The 25,198-nt window shown below is 41.6% G+C and overlaps 1 protein-coding gene across 2 annotated transcripts in view; it reads right to left on the bottom strand.

The window, feature by feature from the left end:
* LOC121280875 (protein diaphanous homolog 1-like) overlaps positions 1–25,198 on the bottom strand; it is a 342,942-nt gene that overhangs the window by 232,803 nt on the left and 84,941 nt on the right. For both annotated transcript variants that reach the window (XM_041193196.1, XM_041193197.1), the window contains 7 exons: positions 19,202–19,285; positions 17,897–17,957; positions 16,930–17,069; positions 16,493–16,601; positions 14,587–14,697; positions 13,177–13,295; positions 28–144 (listed from right to left, as the gene is read on the bottom strand). In XM_041193196.1, the coding sequence (XP_041049130.1) occupies positions 28–144; positions 13,177–13,295; positions 14,587–14,697; positions 16,493–16,601; positions 16,930–17,069; positions 17,897–17,957; positions 19,202–19,285 (741 nt within the window). The remainder of the gene's footprint in view (positions 1–27; positions 145–13,176; positions 13,296–14,586; positions 14,698–16,492; positions 16,602–16,929; positions 17,070–17,896; positions 17,958–19,201; positions 19,286–25,198) is intronic.

Below are 25,198 nucleotides of genomic sequence, written 5' to 3'. Positions count from 1 at the left end.
AAAATTAACACTGAAGAAGTCACCTACCTGGCTTGGTAATCATTGCGTATCAGAAGCAAGTGCTGAAGAATAGACAGGAAGTACTGTTCTGCTTTGGAATCCTTCACAGTGTTCAGCAGCATCTGGAAGACTTCATTCACATCTGTACAACTATTGTTAAGGGGACATATCAACAATACCTCGATTCTCTTAGATAAAGTGGTCTCCTCTGTTCCTTATACTGGATCCCATAGATTGCTGAAAGTTGAACGGAACATGGCGGGGGGGGGAAGAAAATGCTTCCATTGTAAAAGGGCACGTCCACCAAAATTAAAACAAAAAGTTTTAGGGAACACTATTTGATGGGACACAATCAGGCCTGGGTCTTTGCTACCAAGGTGGATAGCCCGAGTCGGGAAATTTCCTGACTTGCCACACCCACCTAGATGGAAAGGCCCCAGAATGGCACAATTTTCGCTCCGGGACAGGGGAAAACAGGTGAAGGATAGAGTCAGACCCATTGCCCCCAGAAGCGAATTGGAAGCAACCACAGGGATGACTGAGTGCCAAGGCGGGCTTTGACTCAGCTGTATTAAAAGGTTGTTAGCCCCTCTAGCCCTCACCTCTCACATAACACATAATGAGGACAGGTGCAAGAAGTTTTTTCAGTAGAGCTGGATAGCCTCATTATGCATGTTTGACTGAGAGCCCAAACTCAAAAGAATTTTCCCAGCAGGGGTTTCTGTTCTGACAGCTGGAGAGGATTGTTGACTTTGCTTGATCAATATTGTTAAGTGGTTATAATAAATTGCGCTGTGATCTCTTTTGTCAATGTCTCAATGCTTACTTGTAAGATTAAGAGCTGTTATGACCACAGCTGGTGTTAATTGCTGCGCAAACCAAATCCCAGAGGGAAACTTGGCTTACGGGCCATTATCTTTTTCTTGTATTCTGAAACCAAGATGATGAGGTCCCAATCTCAGCAGTAAGACGTGCAGTAACACATTTACTTTTAATTTTTAAAATCCCAAAAGTTTTATGAACAAAAATAAAAGAAAACTTAGGCACCCAAGATTACAGTTGCACAATTATGGTCTTACAAAGCATTCACCCCGAAACACTACTTTCCAGGCCTTATAGATGTTTACTATGAAATCCAGCAATATTACACAAGGCAAACTACTGTAGGTTCAATAAAGGTGTACCACATGACCTTTACCCTCTTCCACTCTGCGGTGGAATCCACTTCAGAAGCCCAAGACCTTTCTGGCTTGACTGGATGGGTGATTCAAACTGCAACCTCTCTCAGTTCAGAGCTCCAGCTATCTCCAGCCATCTCTAACTCAACAGCTAAATCCAGCTATCCAGTATAACTAATATACATTTTTTCTCTTTCATCTCTGTTCCATTGTTCTCCTGCACCTCCTTGAAACTCAAGCCATTCCAAATAGATATTTCATATTTCTGTCTCCTCTTTGCTTTTGGGTTAGTAAAATATATCCCCACTACTATTTACCTATGGAACTCCTGCAAGATGCAAACATGTTTCTTGTTACCTCTGACTCCCCTTTGATATTCAAACAAACTCTCAGCTTATCTAAAAAGGCAAATGTTAGATCTAACCTATTCACTTGCACCTCAAATTTGATACCCCTATCTTTTCATGTTTCCAACCCTCCAGACAACCGGACTCCTGTCAATCTCTTGCCCAACTTAATTAAATCTCTCGCGCACACACACATGCAAACACAGCCTTTTTTGTTTTTACAGAACACAATATTCCCCATTACATTAAAAAATAACATCCATTCTCACAGCTGTGAAGTGTTTGAAGCCTCTGTTTTCAATACTTTAATGGTCTGTTTGATTGACACTTTTATAGGGTTGTAGGAATAGCAACTTTTTTCTTGTATGAATGCAAGTTGTCGTTGTTATTGATTGTTGTCAATAACACAAGTACTGACAGCTTATAGAATAGCATCCAGGCCACTTGTGGAGGCCCACAAAAAAGCTGAGCGGGTTAATATCAGGCAATTCTGGGAGTGATGGTGGAGGGAGTGGTTTGAAAAGGGAAGGGAACTTGTAGCTGATAATACCCCTTACCCTGCACTACATTTTCCCCGGCTGATAATACCTCCATCCTGCACTTCCCGAGTGAATAATACAGCCGCCTCAACCCTGTCAGTAATACCCTCACACCCTGCACTTCCTCCCAGTTAATAACACTGTCAAGCCTGCACTCCCTTCCTGTCGGCAATACCCTCAATCCTACACTCCCTCCACTGTTTAGCATCAAACACAAAATCATAACCCATCTTTTCTCTATTGTATCTGAACAGACCTGGTATCCATTTCCATTATTTTCAATTTATAACAGAATTTTCAACAATTTATTTTAACCTCTTTTTTAAAAAAAATTCTTGGATAAGTTCCTAGAGGCTGCAAGTCAGAGCAACCCATCTGGATAGAACCATTAAAAAGGAAAAACTTAGCTAACGCTGTACTGCAAACTAGGAATTAGAAAGCCCTTGCAACAAACAGTTGCTTTTGAGCAGCAGTTAATTGCATGATTTCTATCAGTACAACAGGCCAAGATAAGCTCATTGACTGAGGATAACAGAACTAATGGAGCAGCGATACAGACACAAGCCTTTCCTTTTTATGCAAAATGAATCATTTGCTGTCATAGAAAAAGCACTTTAGTATGGGAACTGCATGCATGAGGCAGACACACTGATTGGTAATCACAGTGAGTTGTTTGAAGGATCCATATTTAGAGCACTCATTATATGCCTTAATATCAATCTTCAATACAAAATTGAGAGAAATGTGCCACGAATTTTATACTGCCACAGACTTTAAATGATTCTGCACGACTGTCATAATTACAAGGTCTTGAATATTCCCCCATTATCACTGCACAATCTTTACATCTGCCTGTGAAATAGCATCATCCTTTTTATCCCCAATCTATTCATTTGCAATTATAATTGAAGGAGCCAGAATGCCTTACCTGAACTAGACGCACTTTCTTTTTGAAGGAACAAATAACAATCTAGAACAATTATCATCTCAATAGCCCAATCACTTTGCCCAACTAAAAATACCAACCGATTAAACTTTGTAGCACTTTTAAAAGTTTTAACTCTCAATTTGCACATTCACATTCCGTGTTTGAGTTTTAAAAAATTCTAGCTTATATTGGATAGCTCCTTCAAACAGCCAGCATTAGGCATGAAAGGCTGAATGGCTTCACTCTATGCTACAAGATTTGATGATTTAGTGTGTATCCTGCAAACCTAAGTCACACACGCATCTAAATTTCCCAGTGTCAACTGCTAGAGCACCTCGGGACATGTTACTACTTTAAAGGTGTTACATAAGTTACATAAATGGTAGTAGCTGTTGCACTGAGCTGAGTTAGCTGACCTCATCCAGATCAACACCTAGCCTCAATGCCCATGGACTATACAATGGTACCTATTGGCACATGTGGACATCAGATGAGACAGGGTGCAGCTCAAATGGAATGTCCTCGTACATCAAACCTGATGTGTAGACTCCTCCTTGCAGAAAGGTGACATGGGTGCTTGGGTGGGATTTTGGAATGGGCTGGGGGGGGTGTGTGGAGAGGAGGGGGGGGGGGGGTGCGGTGGGGTGATGGTGCTGTGTGTGCATGGCAGTGATGGTGGGATTACCTTTTCCATTAATGTGAGTGTTAGGAACACCAGAAATGCTCGAACAGGAGGCAGCCAATCAATCCCAATAGTCTGTTCTGGCATTCAATTAGATTCTGGCTAATCTGGACCTTATCTCAATCTACCCCAGCTTGGTTCCATATCCAAACACAAATCTGTCAATCTCTGGCTAGCATCATAGGTGGAGCTAAGAAAGGAGAGATAAATATTAAGAGAGCAAAAGAATGATGAAAATCAGAACTACAGATTGTTTTCTCATGCATACCCATTCCCCAATTTATTTTAAAAATAAACAAAAAGTTCTTTCCCCACTTTTTATTTCCACCAGCCTTTTGCAATGACTAAATGAAGATTTTTTTGGGCTTCTCCCAGCAGATTGCATGACTGCCGAGGGTTGCAAGTGTCTAGTCATGATGTTCCAGGCATCATGAGTGAGAGGCATCCTTAACAGACCAGCTAGTCATTTCCTGTCTAACAGTCTCATATGTCTCTCCAACCATTTCTCATATTATTTTTCTCTGAATTGCTAGAGGAATTTTTAATGTAGTTTTTTTTTTTGCCTCATCCAGATTTTCAGATTGTTGGTGTGGAAAGCAAACATTGTCGGTCATGATACACGGTTGGTTCGTGACTGTTTGGCCCATCTTTATCCATCCTTTCAGAAAAACTCGTTTGCTTTACATCCTAAAAGTTTGGTGATGCATTTTGTAGCTCCAAATCTTGATCACAGGGAGGCTTAAAACAGAAGTACTACTGAAACACCCAAAATGAATTAATGGAAGCGGTTTCCTTTCTCAAGATCGCTCATGGCCATGGAATTGGTCACAAAAGAATTTGCTAAAAACTCCAAGTCGCTTATGATAGCTTGAAAACTTTCTGTAAAACCAATCTCAAACTCCATCACTTTTATTTACATTTGTTTCAACACGGAACAAAAAAAAAGTCAGTGATCAGTTTCAAGTACACGACTCTGCTTTTAAATTTGATCCCAGCAATGTTAACAACTGCCGGCAATGACATAAAGGTGCTTACTGTGATTTCCTACAGGAGTTCAAAGAAATATCAAGGAATGGCTTGGATTTCACAATATCCATTACATCCAAGATGTGTGTGAAATTCTCCATTCCTCAGTATTACTAAAGTATTCTGTATCAGCATTAAGAGCTACAATGACCACATTAAATATACCTCAACTTCTTTATAGAATCTTACAGCACACAGAGACCATTTGGTCCATCGTGTCAATTCTTTCATCCATCTCTAAAAATACTTTTTCAAATATTTATCCAATTTCCCTTTTGAAAGTTACCAATGAAGCTGCTTCCGCTACCCTTTCAGGTAGTGCTTTCCCAATCATGACACTTGCTATGTAAAAAAAAAAATCGCATTTTACCCCTGCTTCTTCTGCCAATTATCCTAAATCTGTGTCCTCTGGTTACCAACCAGTTCCTCCCTAATCTACTTAACCCAAACACTACAGGACTGTTCTGTTCTGAGATGACTAATTTCAGCTGAGGGGGTAGACGGAAAGTTACAAATGGCTTCAGTACTCAAGTGATGGACAGGTTAAAAAAAGACACACAGCTCAAGATCTCACTCATGTCAATAGCGGCCCCATGCTCAGCTGCACCTGAGTGTGCTTCAGTTGAGCACAGAAGCAGCAACAACTGTCATCAATACCCTTCCCTCCAACGTCCAACTGTGGCCACGCCAAAGCAATGAATACTTAGGTGAGGCACAGGCATTGTGGTTGACTCTTAACTGCCCTCTGAAAAGGCTTAGCTAGCCACTCAGTTGTGGCAATAAGGCATGGTCAACAAATGCTGACTTCACTAGTGATGCCCATAGTCCATGGAAGAAATAAAAGAGAATTGACGGGGTCTGTGGGACCAGGCTAAAACTGGCTAAAAAAACTCAGAAAATGGCAGGAAGAGGGGCACAGAAAAAAAACTGGTAGCAGAAAAATAACTCTCCCATAATTGAAACCGACTTTTGATTCTGTACTTGTAATTCAAGTAAAATGAACTAGTGGCTGTCCACGTTGTGCTCATGTTTCTGTCCACTAATTGCTACCTCAAAGCTATTTTAGAGATTCAAGGTTATGATGAGCCGCTTCAAGTGAATTACAGATTGTTGTAGTGGAAGGTTTAGGGCAGGATTTATGCTCAGTTATGGTTAAATGTCAGTAGCCAAAACCAGGAAATTCCACGAATGAGCGATGTATTCATTTTGTGCAGGCGCCACTGTGTTTATGATTTGCAGATCTGTTTTCACCAGAACATAGCTTCTAATGGTGAATGAAGATTTGAACCAGATGTTTCTAGCATAGTTGCGAAAGTTACAGGGTGTTCTTTTTTGCTGTAGTTGTGCTGCCCTCCTGTGGTACAGCTTCATAGTAGCAACCAGTTCCAATGGCACCACTCCAAAACCCTGGTTCACAGAACTGAAAACTTAAGCTGTTTTTTGTTAACGGGAAAAGGAGGTGAAATTTAATTAATTGATAAATCTGTACTGAACTATGTTCAGGCCCCATTCACACATCAGGCTGTTTGAACTGCAAATAATTTACATGAGTTTTGTTTTGCATCTACTTCAAAACTGAACTAAAACCAAAATCAATTTTCTTTCAGTTCTGGAGACAACGGATCATATTTCAACCCTTGAGGTTATGGCAAAAATAGAAATATGAAGTGAGCAGGCAAAAATAAAATCACCACGAATGCACCAGAGGAATGAACATGCATAAGAAGTGGTTTGGTTAGAAATCCTTCAAAAGGGCCAATATTGCATGAAGCACTCAGACACACAAATATAACATACTGGAAAAAAAATGAATATCTGCCAAAGTTATTCATAAAATATAAAGTTGTCCTGGAGCTGTAAAGACCATTGCGGTCTACATAGTCAATCACAAAGTTAAAAGCAAAGTACCACACAATATCTCTCAGCCATATTAGTTCTAGGCTATTCTAACAAGTGGCACAAACAAGATAGCATGAATCTCTTCCTTCTGTTGCTATAAGCTTCAACAGTTCGAATTGCTTCTTTTGTTAAATAAAAAATTATAAGATTGCATTTGAATTTGCTGACAATACTTGTTAGGGTCCATGCATTTTATGTGAAGACTTTAAGCCTTTATCGTTTGAGTCCAAGTGGACGTGAGAACTTAGTGCTTGATTATCAATGCTCAGCTTATAGTCACCTCTTAGAAGCCTGAATCTTGAACATTGAAAAGGTCTCCCTGAGCTTTCTTTCTCCCGTGTACCTTAGTCCTTAATGCCTCTGCAAAGTGCTTGGGCACTTTTTACAATGTTAAAGGTGCTTTACAAATACTTGTTTCCTGATACCTCATGATGAATAACCAGCAGCAACTTAATCATTTTCTTCTGTACCTGTACAGAGTCAGATTATCTCCGTTCAAATAGAGAACATAGAAAAAGGCATAGGCCATTTAGCCCAAGTCTGTTTTGCCATTGCTGGTCTGCAACCTAACTCCATACACCTTTGTTCAATATCCCTTAATATCTTTGGCTGACAAAAATATTTTTCAGATTAATAATTTATCTAACATCAACTGCTGTTTGTGAAGGAGAGTTCCTAACTTCCAACATCCTTTGCATGTAGAAGCATTTCTTAATTTCACCCCCAAAAGTTTGGCTCTAATTTTAGACTATGCTGTCTAGTCCTAGATTCCCTAACCAGTGGAGCTAGACACGTGTCAAGTCTTATACTGAATAAAACACTGAGTCATTTCAGAGATTGAGCGCGAGGGGGTTTAAAGGTTAAATTAATACCGACACCCCCCATTTCAATAGTCAAATGTGATCTCTATCAACTGTGTAAATAATTCTTTCAACTTAACTGCGCCTTGTTAGAACACAAGAACATAAGGTTAGTGCCTTGCTAATTTTATTGAGGTTTCCACAATGTTCGAATGAAATGGGCTTTAATTCACCTTCACCTACCATTCCCCGCCCAGATCTGCAGGGCCCCTTTCGATTTTCTCCCAGCCTTTAATGTCGAAAATAAAATGGACTTTGGGCTTTTAGCTCGGCAATTAAATCTGGTTTCAGGAAGTTCATACACAAATTTAAGGCAGATAAGTAAACACACCAATTGTTCACAGTTAGAAACAAGGGATGGAGAGAGGGGGAAAAAAATGACCAAGTATATATAAATAAAGGAAATTTCTGTTAAATGTTGCTTATCTGCTGAAGCAACTTCAGCTTATGTCGCACTTTTGGACAGCTCACTAACAAAAACAGTCAGGAAGGCCAATTTCAAAACAAACTAAGATCAGAGCAGGCCCTTCAAAGTGCAACATAGGCAATTTCTATCCCAGAAGTGATGACAGGAAGTTGGTTTCAGTTTTTTTGACGTAACACAGTAAACTCTCACATAGCTGGCATATTGTAAATTAACCCAAGGAGGTATGTATAAACACAGCTTTATTCCAGGAGGCCTACCACAGTCCTCGCATCCACACTCAAGCTAAAATCCACACAAGACTATTCCACAACAGTCCAATGGATAAGCTTTGATTAGCTCATTACTTCATAATTTAAATAACAAATGAGCTTTTAGGGAAGTGAATCCCATGATGGGAAGTTAGAGGCAAAACAAGTCAATGACTAAAGCTGCCTGGGGAGATCTATATAACCAACACCAGGCCCGATTACTATCATTAGTTAACGCTAATTGGATTTTTGTAGCACATTCCCTTAGATTGCTGTGGTCTCATTGAAAATTGATGGCATCAGAGTGTGATCACTTTCGTACTACTTGCCAGCACCTCCTGCATCACTCCATTCCTCTGGGCATTAATGCAACAACAAGTTTTTAGATAGCATCTTTAAAGCAGTAAAAAAAAATCTCAAGCCAGCTCCAAGGCAGACATCAATGGTCACTATGTACCCAGATTCACAGAAACAAGCAGTGGCACAGACAGAAAAAGAAAGCAGATCGTTCCAACTGCCTGCATTGTGCATGGGAATCAGAGGAAGAAGAAGAATGGCACTGGAGAGTAGTGTGGGGGCAGTGGGGGTAAATACACAGTATTAACACCAGGCAAATCAGTTTGTTTCAAAGAAATATTAGTACTTATAGCACCCTAAGGTGATAGAGATCAGGAATTTCCCAGGAGTACATGAAGTTTTTAAAAAAATTGCTCATGGATGCTGGCATTGTTCGCAAGGCCAGCATTTGTTGCCCATCCCTAACTGCCCCCGAGGAGGTGGTGGTGAGCACCCCTCCGCCACTTGAACCACTGCAGTCCACATGATGTAGGTACACCCACAGGGAGTTTGAGAGGGAGTTTCAGAATGTTGACCCGACACTGGAGGAACGGTGATATACAGTTCCAAGTCAGGATAGTGTGTGGCGTTCCCTTGCCCTTCAAGATGGTAGGGGTCATGGTTTTGTAAGGACTTGTTGAAGGTGAGTGAGTTGCTGCAGTGCATTTTGTAGAAGGTACACCCTGCCGCCACTGTGCGTCGGTGGTGGAGGTAGTGAATGTTTGAGATGGTGGATGGGGTTCCAATTAAGCGGGCTGCTTTGTCCTGGATAGTTTCGGTGTTGCTGGAGCTGCATTCATCCAGGCAAGTGGAGAGTATTCCATCACACTCCTGGCTTGTGCCTTGTAGATGGTGGACAGGCTTTGAGAGTCAGGAGGTGAGTTACTCGCCACAGAATTCCCAGCCTGTGACCTGCTTTGGTTTCCACAGCATTTATATGGCTGGTCCAGTTAAGTATATGATCAATTATAACACCAAGGATGATGATGGTGGGGTATTGAACCACTGAACATTGAAGGGAGATGGTTTGATCCTCTTTTTTTGGAGATAATCACTGCCTGGCACGTGTAGTGTGAATAGAAACATATAAACTAGGAGGAGTAGGCCATTTGGCCCTTCGCGCTTGCTCCGCCATTCATCATGATCATGGCTGATCATCCAACTCAATAGCCTGCTCCCGCTTTCTCCCCATATCCTTTGATCCCTTTCACCCCATGAGTTATATCTAACTCCTTCTTGAAAGCATACAATGTTTGGCCTCAGCTACTTTCTGTGGTAGTGAATTCCACAGGCTCAACACTCTCGGTGAAGAAATTTTTCACCTCAGTCCTAAATGGTCTACTTCATATCCTCAGACTGTGACCCCTGATTCTGAACTCCCTCACCATCGGGAACATCCTTCCTGCATCTACTCTTGTCTAGTCATGTTAGAATTTTATAGGTTTTTATGAGATCGCCCCTCATTCTTCTGAACTCCAGCGAATATAATCCTAACCGACTCAATCTCTCCTCATATGTCAGTCCCGCCATCTCAGGAATCAGACTGATAAACCTTCGCTGCACTCTCTCTATAGCAGGAGCATCCTTCCTCAGGTAAGGAGACCAAAAACTGCACACAATATTCCAGATGTGGTCTCACCAAGGCCCTGTAGAATTGCAGCAAGACATCGCTGCTCCTGTACTCAAATCCTCTCGCTATGAAGGCCAACATACCATTTGCCTTCTTTACTGCCTGATGCACCTGTGTGCTTACCTTCAGCGACTGGTGTACGAGGACATCCAGGTCTCGTTGCACATTCCCCGCTCTCAATTTATAGCCATTCAGATAATAATCTGCCTTCCTGTTTTTGCTACCAAAGTGGATAACCTCACAATTATCCACATTATACTGCATCTGCCATGCATTTGCCCACTCACTCAGTTTGTCCAAATCATATGGAAGTATCTCTGCATCCTCCTCACAGCTCACCCTCCCACCCAACTTTGTGTCATCTGCAAATTTGGAGATATTACATTTAGTTCCCTCACCTAAATCATTAATATATATTGTGAATAACTGGAGTCCCAGCACCACTCCCTTAGGTACCCCAATAGTCACTGCCTGCCATTCGGAAAAAGACGCGTTTATTCCTACTCTTTGTTTCCTGTCTGCCAGCCAGGTTTCTATCCATCTCAATACACTACCCCCAACACCATGCACTTTAACTTTACACGCCAATCTCTTATGTGGGACTTTGTCAAAAGCCTCCTGAAAGTCCAAATAACTCACATCTACTGCTCCCCCTCATCAACTCTACTAGTTACATTCTCAAAAAATTCCAGTAGATTTGTCAAGCATGATTTCCCTTTCGTAAATCCATGCCGACTCTGTCCGATTCTGCCACTGTTTTCCAAGTGCTCAGCTATTAAGTATTTTATAATAGACTCTAGAATTTTCCCCACTACCAATGTCAGGCTGACTGGTCTATAATTCCTTGTTTTCTCTCTACCTCCCTTTTTAAATAGTGGGGTTACATTAACTACCCTCCAATCTGAAGGAACTGTTCCAGAGTCTATAGAATCTCAGAAGATGACCACCAATGCATCCACTATTTCCAGGGCCACTTCCTTAAGTACTCCATGATGTACATTATCAGGCCCTGGGGATTTATCGGCCTTCAATCCCATCAATTTCTCCAACACCATTTCCCTACTAATACTGATTTCTTTCAGTTCCTCCCTCTCACTAAACCCTGTGTTCCCCAACATTTCTGGTATGTTATTTGTGTCCTCCTTTGTGAAGATAGAACCAAAATTTGTATTTAGTTGGTCAGCTTATTCTTTGCTCCCCATTATAAATTCCCCTGTTTCTGACTGTAAGGGACCTAATTTTGTCTTCACCAATCTTCTTCCCTTCACCTACCTATAGAAGCTTTTACAGTCAGTTTTTATGTTCCCTGCAAGCTTACTCTTGTACTTTTATTTTCCCCTTCTTAATCAATCTCTTGGTCCTCCTTTGCTGAATTCTAAAGTGCTCCCAATCCTCAGGTCTGTTTTTTCTGGCCAATTTGAATGCCTCTTCCTTGGATCTAATACTATCTCTAATTTCCCTTATAAGCCATGGTTTGGTCACCTTTCCTATTTTACTTTTGTGCCAGACAGGAATAAACAATTGTTGCAGTTCATCCATGCTTTCTTCAAATGTTTGCCATTGCCTATCCACCGTCATCCCTTTAAGTAACATTTCCCAATCCATCATAGCCAACTCGCGCCTCATACCATTGCAGTTTCCTTTATTAAGATTCAGGACCCTAGTCTCAGAATCAACTACATCACTCTCCATCTTAATGAATAATTCTATCATATTATGGTCGCTCATCCCCAAGGGGCCTCGCACAACTAGACTGCCAATTATTCCTTTCTCATTGCACAATACCCAGTCTAGGATGCCCTGTTCTCTCGTTGATCCCTCAACGTATTGGTCCAGAAAACCATTCCATTTACACTCCAGGAATTCCTCCTCTACAGTATTGTTACTAATTTGATTTGCCCAATCTATATGCAGATTAAAGTTACCCATAATTACATACGTTCTTTTATTGCTTGCTTCTCTAATTTCCTGTTTAATGCCATTCTCAACATCACCACTACAGTTTGGGGGTCCATATACAACCCCCACTAACGTTTTTTGCCCCTTAGTGCTTCTCAGCTCTATCCATACAGATTCCACATCATCAGAGCTATTATCTTTCTCACTATTGTGTTAAATTCCTCTTTAACCAGCAATGCAACTCCATCACCTTTTGCTTTTTGTCTGTCCTTCCTCAATACCCGTGGATGTTCAGTTCCCATCCCTGGTCACCCTGCAGCCATGTCTCTGTAATCCTGACTATATCATTTCGGTTTACATCTATTTGCACGGTTAATTCATCCACTTTATTGTGAATGCTCCTCGCGTTAAGGCACAAAGCCTTAAGGCTTGTCTTTTTAACATTACTTGTCCCGTTCCCACTATTTTTCACTGAGTCCATTTGATTCTTGCTCTTGATTTCTCTGCCTATCACTTTTCTTATTCCCCTTTCTGTCTTTTGTTCTAGATTCCCCCTCCTCTGACTCCGTGCATAGGTTCTCATCCCCCTGCCATTTTGTCAGTTATCAGCCCAAGCCTGAATGTTGTCTAGATCTTGCTGCATGCAGGCAGGAATTATTTTGGTATCTGAGGGGTCGCAAATAGTCCTGAACATTATGTGATCATCAGCAAACATCCCCACCTCTGACCTTATGATGGGCATGGGGAAGTGGTGAAGATGGTTGGATCTAGGACACTACCTTGAGCAACTCCTGCAGTTATGTCCCAGGACTGAGATGATTGGCTTCCAACATCCACAACTATCTTCCTTTGGGCAAGGTTTGACTCCAACTAGCATACACTCTGGCCTTGTTGTGATATACATGGTTTTAGTTCAGTACAATATGATTTTGGGAAAAGGTCATTGGTGTTCAACAGGATCCACTGGAACAATTGAAACCAGATTGCTGCCCAGCCTGATCACTGTGCGCAAAGTTGGGACAAATTTAACTGTTCAGTTCTACTCAAAGAGGGAAGCTTCAACACCTTGTATGTTGCCAAGATTATGGGTTTCTTAAGAAACTAAAGCTATCTCCATGAAAAAGTACACAAAGGCACACAGGTAGTGTAAGACTATCAAGTGGCACTGAAAGGATATTCCATTTCTATTCTAATATCTTCCAGACGGTTTTTCAAATCGTCCGAATCTTCCTCTGCATGTTCATCAAAAACAGACAGCTGCACATTGAGTTCTTCTGTTCCAATTTTCCTCAATTCCTAGAAAACAGTAAATGAGACAAAACAGGTGTTTGTGGATGCATTAACATTCTAATCCTTCGACACTTAGTGTCTTAAAGTATCAAGGTGTGCGGATTTATAGTATCTCAAGTGCCCATAATATGAACATTTGGATTATGTTCTCTGTAAGGAGATAAGTTCTTTATGAGAAATGTTTAGAAGCTATCAGAAAGGAGATGACGTGAGGCAAGCTTCCACATACAAGCTGATGACAGTATTATGACTTCACTAGTTCTCTTGACCTCCTCACTGCCTGTACTGCTAGGTTGCTTGCCCACTATCCAACCTCAGATCAGCCACAATTTCTCCCAGTTAAACATGGGAAAGTTCAAAGCCATTATGTGCAGCCCGCCATGAGCTCTGTCCCCTCATCACCAACTCTAACCTTCGCACCCCCAATCTCAGCCACGGTCTCAGGCTGAACCAAAACATTTTCATCCTCAGCAACCAATGAAGGTCTCAAACTGAGTTTTTGACCCCATATCCTCTCCACCTCAAAGACTAAATGTTTCCACCCAATTACATTGTCCAACTCTGCTTCTACCTCAACCACTGTTATTGAGACCCTCATCTATGCTTTTATCAATGCACTTGACAGGCCTTCCGTCCTTACTCATCTATAAACCTCAGCTCACCTAAGCTTCTTCTGACCTATTTTGTACCAAGTTCCATTCACCATCATCCCTGCGCTTGCTCATCTACCCTGGTTCTCCATTTTCCCAACACTTCAAATAAAACTCCCATTCACTTGTTCAAATTTCACCACAGCCTCACCTCTCTGAATCTCTGCGGCCTTTTCCAGCATTAACACTTCCCCACCATCCCTTCAATCCCAAAACTCATTAGGGCTTCTGATGCTGACCTTGAGTGTGTTTCCTCAGTTTGCCTCAGCACTGATAACCACGCATCCAACCAACTGAATTCCCTTTGGGATCCCCAACATCTCTCCATTTCCCTCTCCTCCATTAACACCCCCCTTAAAACAAGCCTCATTGACCAAGGATTTTAGGCAACTCACCTAACAATTCCTCCTCGAGTCCAATTGTAATTTTACTTACAAATCATCTGCCCAATTTAAATTGTTGAAAGTTCATATGAACAAAGTTCATTTAAAATTGCTTACAAGTACATAGGTGCACAACAGTTGAGTCTAATCAGGAGGTTCATGCCCGTAATATTTCACACTGTGAATAAATCTATTCCAAGTTAAGATTAGCTTGGTTTCTTCTTTCACCAACTGGGTAAAGGGGGTTTAACAAAGTGTGCTTACCGGTAAGATCCGACTGAGACCTAAACGCATGAACTCGCTCCGCAAGTGAATCCTGAAATCGAGTTCGTCTGCTGGAATGATGAGGGCATTAACGAACTGCATGCATGCCACCTGGCCAAAGAGAGAAGAAATCCCGAGCAGTTGAAAGACAATTGTACTGATGGTACCTCATTACAAAAAACCCAATTATTATCACAATTTACACAGCAGCAATAATTCAAAAGAACCAAGAAGGTCCCAGGTTTAACTTATGGCAAGGCTGCTGATCTCAGCTAGGCCAGCAGTTAGGGTGTTTCAATTGAGCAGAAAAGATAAGCCATCAGTCTGGGTTTGTCCACCTGAATTTACTTAGGAACAGAAGGGGGTCTTTCACCTGAATTTACTTAGGAATAGAAGGGGGTCTTTGACTGTTCTGCTATTCAATTAGATCATGGCTGATTTATGTCCAAATTCAATCTACTCCAGTCTTAATGCCACTACCCAACAAAAATCTATTAATCTTAATTTTGAAATTTTCAATGGAATCCCTAGTGTCAATAGCTTTTAGGCGGAGAGAGTTCCTGAGTTCCACTACCCATTGTGTGAATAAGTGCTGCCTAACATCCAGGGTCTAATTTTAATGCTCCGTCCCCTTTGTACTGAACCCTCCCATTAGAGGAAATAATTTTTGTCTATCAATCATCTTTAATCATCTTGAACACCTCAATTAGATCATATCTTAATCTGCTCTAATCAAGCACAGCTATGCAACCTGCCCTCATAATTTAACCCTTTTACCTCTTCATCAAATCCTGTTAGAAAATAGGCATAGGAGGCAAGTTGGCCAGATGTGAACTGGGCTAAAGTGTGATCCACCCCATGGTCCTCACTGTCAAAGCTCACAGTCAGTGGAGATCTGACAATCCTCATGAGATCAAACCCCAAGAAAAAAATAAAACACGAGCGGAGGGAAAGAAAATCGGCCGTGACAACAAAATATATAAATCCTAAAATTGCAATGAAGCTGATTGTTGAGAATGAAGGTGACTGGAACAAAGTGAAATTTTAAAAAGGATCAGGTCATCACTGGCAAGGCTGGTGTTTATTGGGCCTTCCAAGTTGCTCTGATGTGATGGCAGCAGATGTTTTTCTTGAACTGTTGCAACCAATTCCTTGGAACGATACAATACAACCGAGGAGCTTTCTGGGGGTTTAAGATTCAACAGGGTTGGTGTGGGTTGAAAAGGCCGATCTAAGTCCCTTTAAGCAGACACAAGAGGTGATTTCAAGGGTTTCCTCTTCTAGGATACAGCCCATCAGCCAAAAGGGCAACAGAATGACTAGGTTTTAAAACATAATCTAAAGCCATAGCACACAGTGAGGCTCTGAACTCGATATGGCATCTGTCCCATGGAGAAATCCAGATTAAATTATTGCATTAGCTCTCTCACTCTTTGCCGATTCCATCATCCATATGCTATTGGGAGACACTTCACCAGTGAGAGATATCCTGCCATTTGAAAAACAGCAACAAGCTCTGCTAGTCAATGATCTCAGTAACGGGTTTGGTAATGGTGCCACCACAATGTCCCAGAATTTGCTCTTCGCCATGATACATCAATATTAAACATAACTTGTTAGATTCATGCCACAGGGTAACAAGTAAGTTAAAGTGCTATTTGTACTGGCTGAGTAATATCATTTGGGGATCCTGGATGTTTAAACTTTTACCTTAACCCCACACACCTCCACCACTAGCACCATGCATGAGGTAAAACCCAGTGCATCCTGAAATGGGTGAAGGGTATATTTGAAGTATAACAGGACCAATGAAACAAATTTATAACTCCAACATAAATCAGGGCATTTTTTTTTTAAAAATGGACTAAGTGTTTGTCCAATTTGTTTTCTCATAAGTATGACTTACCTTCAGCGGTATGCTCTGTTCGACCTTTAATCCATCCAACAGTGGTCTGAACCGTTCACAATCCTTCTGCTCTGCTCTTTCTGTCACTGCTTCCAGTACTTTTTCATGTCTAGAAGGAGAGTGTGTGAATACAAAATCAGCATGAAGCAACCACTAATAAGTCCAATTTCCAATAATCACTTCACAACGCACAGGTAACCTTTCTACCTTCTATTTCCTTTTAACATTCACATCTGACGGCACAAACACCACTTCATAAAATGGGACATTAAAAAAATCTCAGTTCTGCACATGGAAATACTCACAGAATTAGTGGCAGTTCATCTAAAAGCTCTATGCCACGATAGCCAAAATACATGCAATGGTTCGAGTATCAATGTATTTCTGTTATTGAATCTTGTGCAACAATTGTTGCTTTTAAAGAATCATGTGCTTACATATTCTCAGGACCTTGCAGGATGCAGATTGCAGACAAGAGCTTGGCAGCATCAATCATCATGGCTGGAACACTGGGATCTGCAGCTTTCACCAACAGCAAAATGCCATCTTCTGAATCCAGCATCATTTTTATCCCATACTGCAAAGCGAAGTTAAAAGAAAATCACATTACCTTCCACAAGAAGGACTCATGAATAAATTAAGAATAAGCTGCCAGTGATAAATTGTGTTTTAACAAAGAAACATGAAGCAGTGTTTGCTCATTACAGATCCTATGGGGCCCTCTGTTCATGTCCAAATTATTTATTTGTTTTATTTACACATCTTCAATTCCTCGCTTCGGAAGGGGAGCTGCTAATCCCAACAGAGCCTTGAGCCATGAACCAGCTGGAAACCTCAAAGCCAGCCAACGCTGTGTGGCACAGAGCTGGGTGGGAGGGAAAGAGGCGAATTACAGTGGTTACTGCCTGGGTCAAAATTTGTGCAATTCCTGCCAGCCGCACATTGGAACATCTTGCAGACCATAGGAGGCCCTCCCATAAAATTTACAATACCCAGAGGAGGGAGGGCATATCCAAAAATGAAGGCACCTGTGAGATTATTTATTTTTAAAATTTCTTTCACAGGATGTTGGCTTTGCTGGCTAGGCCAGCACTTCTGCCCATCCCAAATTGCCCTTGAAAAGGTGGCGGTGAGCCACCAAAAACGATGTCTTCAGTGATGCTGCACTCAGAAAATGAACATTCCTTCAGCCTCAGCACAAACATCTGAGCTTCTGATGCTCTTGCAAAGAAAAAAATGCCCCACTTCTGCATTCCCGGTTTAGTCTATGGTTGATAATATTTGGTGCTTACTGGTAATTGAGCAAGGTTAATGAGGTGCTAAATAAAATCCCAAACTTTAAGAAATTGAAGTTCTATCAAGTGGGCCCAACACCAATCTATCCAATATTAATGAAACACTCACCGTGTTGTTCATAAAAGCTTTAAGGCACCTAATAATTTCATGTTGAATTTTGTAGTTCACACTGCAAAAGAGAATTATGCAATATTAATACATGCACTCAGAAGTTGGTGCTGTACCCAATTGTGCTTTTAATCCTGTGACCAACTGTAATAAGTCAACTAGCACAGATGAAGCTGCAAAGACAGCATCGGTGGAAAAAGTGCCTGTCCACTTTTCAGGTTTTAGGACCTTTCCTCCGAGCTCAGCATTGACCCAGCTGACATCCATACGTGTCCCATACGTCCACACGATCCATCTTTCATTTGTTCCACTAACACTCCCCAGCTGCACTGCACCATCTTCCCTTTTGTCATTTAGTCATTCCTGCCTTCCACCCTATCACAAACCTTCCCTTTTGTTCTTTCCTCACCTCCCTGCTTTCCCAGCATCTGCACTTGTTTAAAAATTGGTGCATCACCAACCTTTTGCCAGTTTTGATGAAAGGCCATCAATCTCAAACGTTAACCCTGTTTCTCTCTTCACTGATGCTGCCGGATGTCCTGAGCATTTGCAGCATTTGCGCTTTTTATTCTGCGTATAAGTACCCAGGCAAGTGTCACATGGTCGAGGTTACGAACCACGGCCCACTACAGAACCAGTGAATTTTTGGTTATGATAACGGAAGAGCTAGTATTTCGAGGGTCAACAGCTGCTAACAGACAAAGGGTGCTTCAGGAAAAGGGTGTGTGTTTCCTTTAAGCACACAAGAGGAATGCAACAAGAAACCACCTCATGTATTCTTTTCCCTAGTCCTATTGCTCGTTGAAATTGAAAATGCGAGGCTCTTAAGAGGAACTGATGAGGAAAGCATGGGATAGCAAGTTGTAGAGAAATGAGGAGGGGACCAGCCTTTGGGCAGATCACCACTACCATGGGTCACCTGGTGCCTAGAAGTTCCCCATTATCCTTTCCTAACAAAAGAGTTTCTGTTGCTAATTGTAGCATCTCAACATGAGACCAGCTAACTTAACACAGACCAGACATTGCACTTGGGACCATCCCTCAGTGCTAGAAGGGTCAGTATCTTTAACAGGTGAACCCTTTGGCGCACTTGATACTTCCGAATTTTCTTGGGATTAACTAGTTTCTAAAGAAGGAAAATAGTTGGAAATGAGACAAGGTTTGAAATGAGTCCATTCTAAAATTGAAAACCAGGCCTATTTTTAATAGAGATATTTGATTTAAGGAAGTCACGTCAACAAAGACAAGCTCAAGTATATTTGCAAAAAAGTGATCACTAAAAATAAAGTAGTGTGATTACTTTACCTTGGAGGATCCAGTTCATCCTGCAACCCTTTCAATATGTTCAGTAGTGTTGCTAGCCCCTCCGTACCAAAGTTCTGCACCCAACTGTTTAAAGAAAAAAAAAATTATTCTATGCAGTTTGCAGACACAGGGAGCACAATGCTAGGCTTGATGTAAGACAATTCTTGGGTTATGGCCCGGTAGGCTTTCCAATGTTACTCTGAGGAATGCTTATTCTTAGTTTAGACCACCTCTGAAGGTAACCTGAAGGGACCCAATGGCAAGGCTATTGTTGGCAGCAGTTGGCTCAAGTAACAGCTTAACGTTCTCAGATGTCAATGAATTGCTAATGTCGACCAAAGGCATCAATTCCTCAACGCTGAATCATTCCAGTATTTCCCTGACATTAATCGGTACCACCATGTTCAATAGCAGCCAAACACGTGTCAGTGGATTTCTTAGGTTTATTGTTTTTGCCTTATCGTGACCTGAGTGACATTAGAAACAACCTTTAACCGTTCCTTACAGTTTCAGGTTAAGGACTCAAAAATAAATTTGGCAAGTTGTAGTTTTATATATATAGGGAACAAACGCTTAACATGGCTGCGAGTACCAGGAATCGTTAGGCTAGCACATTTTTCACAGCATTTAAAGCTTTTCAGAGGTGTCAGTGCAGACAAGCTGACAACTCTGGAGGAACCAAGTTTCTTTTAGTAAAGGTAATGCCTTATGTGGGTCTATGCTGAAGGATGCACTGGATCTCAGAATCAACTTGGGCACTGAACCTGCATTCAGTATTAAAGTGTAATCTGTGGATCCCCCACTCACTTTGTCCCTTCCTAAACTTCCCTCTCCTCCTATTAAGTGCCCCTCAAAATCTATTGCTGGACCAAGCTTTTACTACTCTGTCTGAATACCTCCTTTGCCTTGACATCAATTAATGCCCGATTACACTTCTGCGAAGTACTGTCAAGAATACATAATAATTTTCATAGTTATTGGAATTTATTGTAAAATAGAGTAATAGTGGGATGTGTCTATGTGTGAGATTTAATTGAATTAGAGGCAGCTAGTCTGGGTGCTTTGATCTAAAGAAGAGAAGTTAGGTTTGAAATGTTAATTGGATGGACATGGGAAGTTTAGAAACATAGGTGTCAAGGGAATATTTGCATTTTGAAATAACCCAGACTAGATTGTTTTCAAAAGAGGGGTGAAATGTGTCACCCAGCCAGGTGAAATTTAGAAAGTGTGTTTATTTTTCCCCAAAGGTTACTAGTAAAACTTAGTGCTATGAGGCGGTTTTATTATCAGGGAGATAAAGTCCAAAGACATAGTGAAACAATGGGTATTTGCATTCGAAGAGAAAGATATGCATAAAGAAGGAGCAAGGGCTGTGTGTAGGGGAAGGCATTTTTAAGAACCTACAGTTGTGTGAAAAAGCCTTCAGCATCTGTGCCTCAAACTGCTGTCTTCAAAGGACTGAAGTTAAGAAAATTCACTTAGAATTTCACTTGTTCAGGCTACCATGTTTCTTTGCCTTTTAAAATCTGGGTGTCTTACTATTGCCCTAACGAAAGTGTAACTGAGTTAGATGGATTAGGGGATTTCAAAATTATTATTTTTAGATATATGTATTTAAAGTCATTTCTTCTATTAATAAGTTTTTAATCTAATTTTGGAAAAACTTAAGACTTAGTAGTCTTATTACTGCTGAATTCAGGGCACGCATCTCAAATTTTATACAAATTGCAAAACAAGTTGTGGCAGTTGCTTCAAGTTTCCCTTTTGGATTTGAATAACTCTGCATTTCCCATTGGCTGTGCCATAACAAGTACTATGGGCAGTTTTACTACAGTAAAGGTGCTATATAAATACAAGTTGTTCCTGACATGCTTTCTATATTACAACAGAGTCTACGCTTTAAAAGTACTAATTAGCTATAAACACAAGGTGAAGTTGAGTTTGAGAGGATTTTCTTTAACCTCTTATATGCTAATACTGTACAGAATATTTGATTCTGAACACTTTATCTTCTTTTTTGGGTCCATGGTACTACTGTGCCAGCTAAGGGCACAGCTTTTCATCCTTTTGCTTGTTCTGAAATGAACAAAGCTGTTTATGTGATGTCACCAAAATCAAGCACTGTAGGCTCCTAAGAAACATTAAAAGGAAAGCATAAAAGTCCCAGGGATGCCAGATTAATTAACAGAAACAGGAAGGATGTAATAGCTCTGGAGAGAGTGCAGAGGAGGTTTACAAGAATGGTGCCAGCGTTAGAAAAGTGTAGCTACAAGGAGAGATTGGATAGGTTGGGGTTATTTTCCTTAGAACAAAGAAGGCTGAGAGGTGACTTGATTAAGGTGTACAAAATTATGAGGGAATAGATAGAATGGACAAGATAAAATTGTTTCCCTTGATGGAGAATTCTAAAACCAGGGGACATAGATTCAAAATAAGTGGCAGAAGGTGTAGGGGGGACATGAGGAAGACCTTTTTTACGCAGAGGGTACTGGGTGTCTGGAATTTGCTGCCCAAGTTGGTGGTAGAGGCAGAAACTTTAAACTCTTTGAAAAAGTACCCGGATCTGCACCTAAAGTGCTGTAAGCTGCAGGGCTATGGGCCGGGTGCAGGAAGGTGGGATTAGAAAGGGCACCTGGGTGTCCTCGGGCTGGCATGGACAAGATGGGCCGAATGGCCTCCTTCTGTGCTGTAACCTCGATGTCACTCTTAGCTGCGAAAGAAGCTAAAACTGTGTCTTAAAGAAGTCAGCCTTGGTTTCGTGTACAGCGCTCGAGTCAGAAGGTAGTGGGTACAACATATGAATATGAAGCAGAAGTAGGTCATCCATTCCCTCGAGCCTACTTCGTCATTCAATAAGATCATGGCTGATCTGGCAGTAACCTCAAATCTGCGTCCTGCCTAGCACTGATAATCTAACCCCCTTGCTTACCAAGAATCCATCCACCTCTGTCTTAAAAATATTCAAAGACTCTGCTTCCACTGCCTTTTCAGGACAAGAATTCCAAAGACACTCAAACCTCAAAAAATTTTGCCTCATCTCCATTTTAAATGGTCATCCCATTATTTTTAAATGGTGACCCTGAGTTCTAGATTCTCCCACAAGAGGAAACATCCTCTCCATATCCATCGTGTCAAGACCCCACAGGATCTTATATGTTTCAATCAAGTCACCTCTTACTCTTCTAAACTCCAGTGGATACAAGCCTAGCCTGTCCAACCTTTCCTCATAAGACAACCCATCCATTCCAGGTATCAGTCTGGTAAGTCTTCTCTAAGCTACTTCCAACGCATTTGCATCCTTCATTAAATAAGGTGACCAATACTGTACACAGCGCTCCAGTATGAAAATAGTAGGGTAGTAAAGGTGGGGAATTTCAACTTCCCCAACATTAACTGGGTTAGTCACAGTGTGATAGGCTTAGAGGGAGCGGAATTCTTAAAATGCACCCAGGAGAGCTTTTTAAGCCAGTACGTAGAAGGTCCTACAAAAGAGGGGACGGTCCTAGACTTAAGTTTAGGGAATGAAACTGGACAAATGGTAGAGGTATCATTGGGGGAGCATTTTGCAGATAATGATCATAACTCCGTTAGATTCAAGATTGTTATGGAAAAGGACAAGGATGGGCCAGAAATCAGAGTTCTAAATTGGGGAAGGCCAATTTTAATAAGATCAGAGTGGACTGGGGGCAGCTACTTTTAGGTAAGTCTGTATCATAGCAGTGGAACTCAGTCGAGAAGGAAATAGGGAGAGTACAGGGCCAACAAATTCCAGTAAAGACAAAGCGTGGGACCAACAAATCCAGGGAATCCTGAATGTCGGGGGATACACAGGATTGGATAAAGAGAAAAAGGGAGGCTTATGGCAGATTCCAAGGGCTCAAAACAGCGGAAGCCCTAGAGGAGTATAGCATGTGTAGGGGGGGGAAACCTAAGAAAGAAATTAGGAGAGCAAAAAGGGGGCATGAAAAAACACTGGCAGGTAAAATAAAGGAAAATCCTAAGTTATTTTATAAGTACATTAAGAGTAAGAGAATAACTAGGGAAAGTGTAGGACCCATCAAGAACCATAGTGGTAATGTGTGTGTGGAGCCAGAAGACATAGGTAGGGTTCTAAATTAATACTTTGTGTTGGTGTTCATAAGTGAGAGGGACGATGTGGGTATGGAAATCAGGCAGAAGGACTATGATATAATTAAAGAAATTAGCATAGAAAGGGAGGAGGTTCTAAGTGGTCTGGCAGGCTTAAAAGTAAATAAATCTCCAGACCCGGATGAAATGTATCCCAGGCTGTTGAGTGAGGCAAGGGAGGAGATAGCAGGGGCGTTGGCAATAAGTTTCAATACCTCTCTGGCCACAGGAGAGGTGCCAGAGGACTGGAGGACAGCCAATGTGGGACCGTTATTCAAGAAGGGAGGAAGGGATAAACCAGGGAACTACAGGCCAGTCAGTCTAACCTCAAGGGAAACTACTGGAAACAATTCTGAGGGACAGAATTAATCAAGGGCAATCAGCATGGTTTTGTAAAGGGGAGGTCATGTCTGACCAATTTGATTGAACTCTGAAGAGGTGACCAGGTGTGAGGATGAAGGCAATGCATTTGACGTAGTCTACTTGCTAAGTAGGTAAGGTCCCACATGGGAGGCTAATAACGAAGGTAAGAGCCCGTGGGATCCAAGGCAATTTGGCAAATTGGATCCATAATTGGCTGAGTGGCAGGAAGCAGAGGGTAACGGTCGAGGGGTGTTTTTGTGACTGGATGCCTGTGTCCAGTGGGGTTCCACAGGGATCGGTGTTGGGTCCCTTGCTGTTTGTGGTATATATAAACGATTTAGGACTTGAATGTAGGAGGGTTGATCAGTAAGTTCGCGGATGACACGAAACTTGGTGGGGCAGTAAATAGTGAGGAGGAAAGCCTTCGATTACAGGAGGATATAGATGGGCTGGTCAGTGGCAAATGGAATTTAATCCGGATAAGTGCGGAGGTGATACACTTGGGCAGGACAAACAAAGTACGGGAATACACGGTAAATTGTAGGACCCTGGGAAGTACCGAGGACCAGAGGGACCTTAGTGTGCATGTCCGCTGGTCCCTTAAGGTAGCGGGACAGGTAGATAAGGTGGTTAAGGAGGCAAATGTGGTACTTGCCTTTATTAGCCGAGACATAGAATATAAGAGCAGGGAGGTTATGCTGGAACTGTATAAAACGCTGGTTAGGCCACAGCCACAGTATTGCGTGCAGTTCTGGAACCTGCATTTTAGGAAGGATGTGTTTGCGCTTGGGAGAGTGCAGAGGAGATTTACCAGGATGTTGCCTAGGCTGGAGAGTTTTAGTTATGAGGGGAGATTGGATAAACTGGGGTTATTTTCCCTGGAGCAGAGAAGATTGAGGGGTCATGATTGAGGTGTATAAAATTATGAGGGGCATAGAGAGGGTAGACAGGAAGGAACTTTTCCCCTTGGTGGAGGGATCAATAACCAGTGGGCATAGATTTAAGTTATGGGGCAGGAGGTTTAGAGGGTATGTGAGGAAGAATTTTCTCACCCAGAGAGTGGTAGGAATCTGGAAATCTCTGCCTGAAAGGGTGGTAGAGGCAGAAACCCTCATAACATTTAAGAAGTATTTGGATGTGCACTTGTGATGCCATGGCATGGGCCTAGTGCCGGAAAATGGGATTAGTATAGTTAGGTACTTGTTTGACTGGCACAGGCTCGACGGGCCTTTTTCTGTGCTGCAGACCTCTATGACTCTGACGCTATGCGATCTCACCAGTGCTCTGTATAACTGAAGCATAACTTCCCTACTTTTGTATTCAATTCCCCTACAATAAATTAGAACATTCTATTAGCTTTCCTAATTACTTGCTGGACCTGCATGTTAGCCTTTTGTGATTCATGCTCTAAGACACCCAGATCCCTCTGCAACTCAGAGCTCTGCAATCTCTCCCCATTTGGATAATCAGCTTCTCTTTTACTCTTCCTGCCAAAATGGACAATTT

The sequence above is a fragment of the Carcharodon carcharias genome, chromosome 8 (assembly GCF_017639515.1).
Source record: "Carcharodon carcharias isolate sCarCar2 chromosome 8, sCarCar2.pri, whole genome shotgun sequence".
Classification (NCBI taxonomy): Eukaryota; Metazoa; Chordata; class Chondrichthyes; order Lamniformes; family Lamnidae; genus Carcharodon; species Carcharodon carcharias.
The sequence above is the reverse complement of the archived record's forward strand: the minus strand, read 5'-3'. Positions and strand labels throughout refer to the sequence as shown.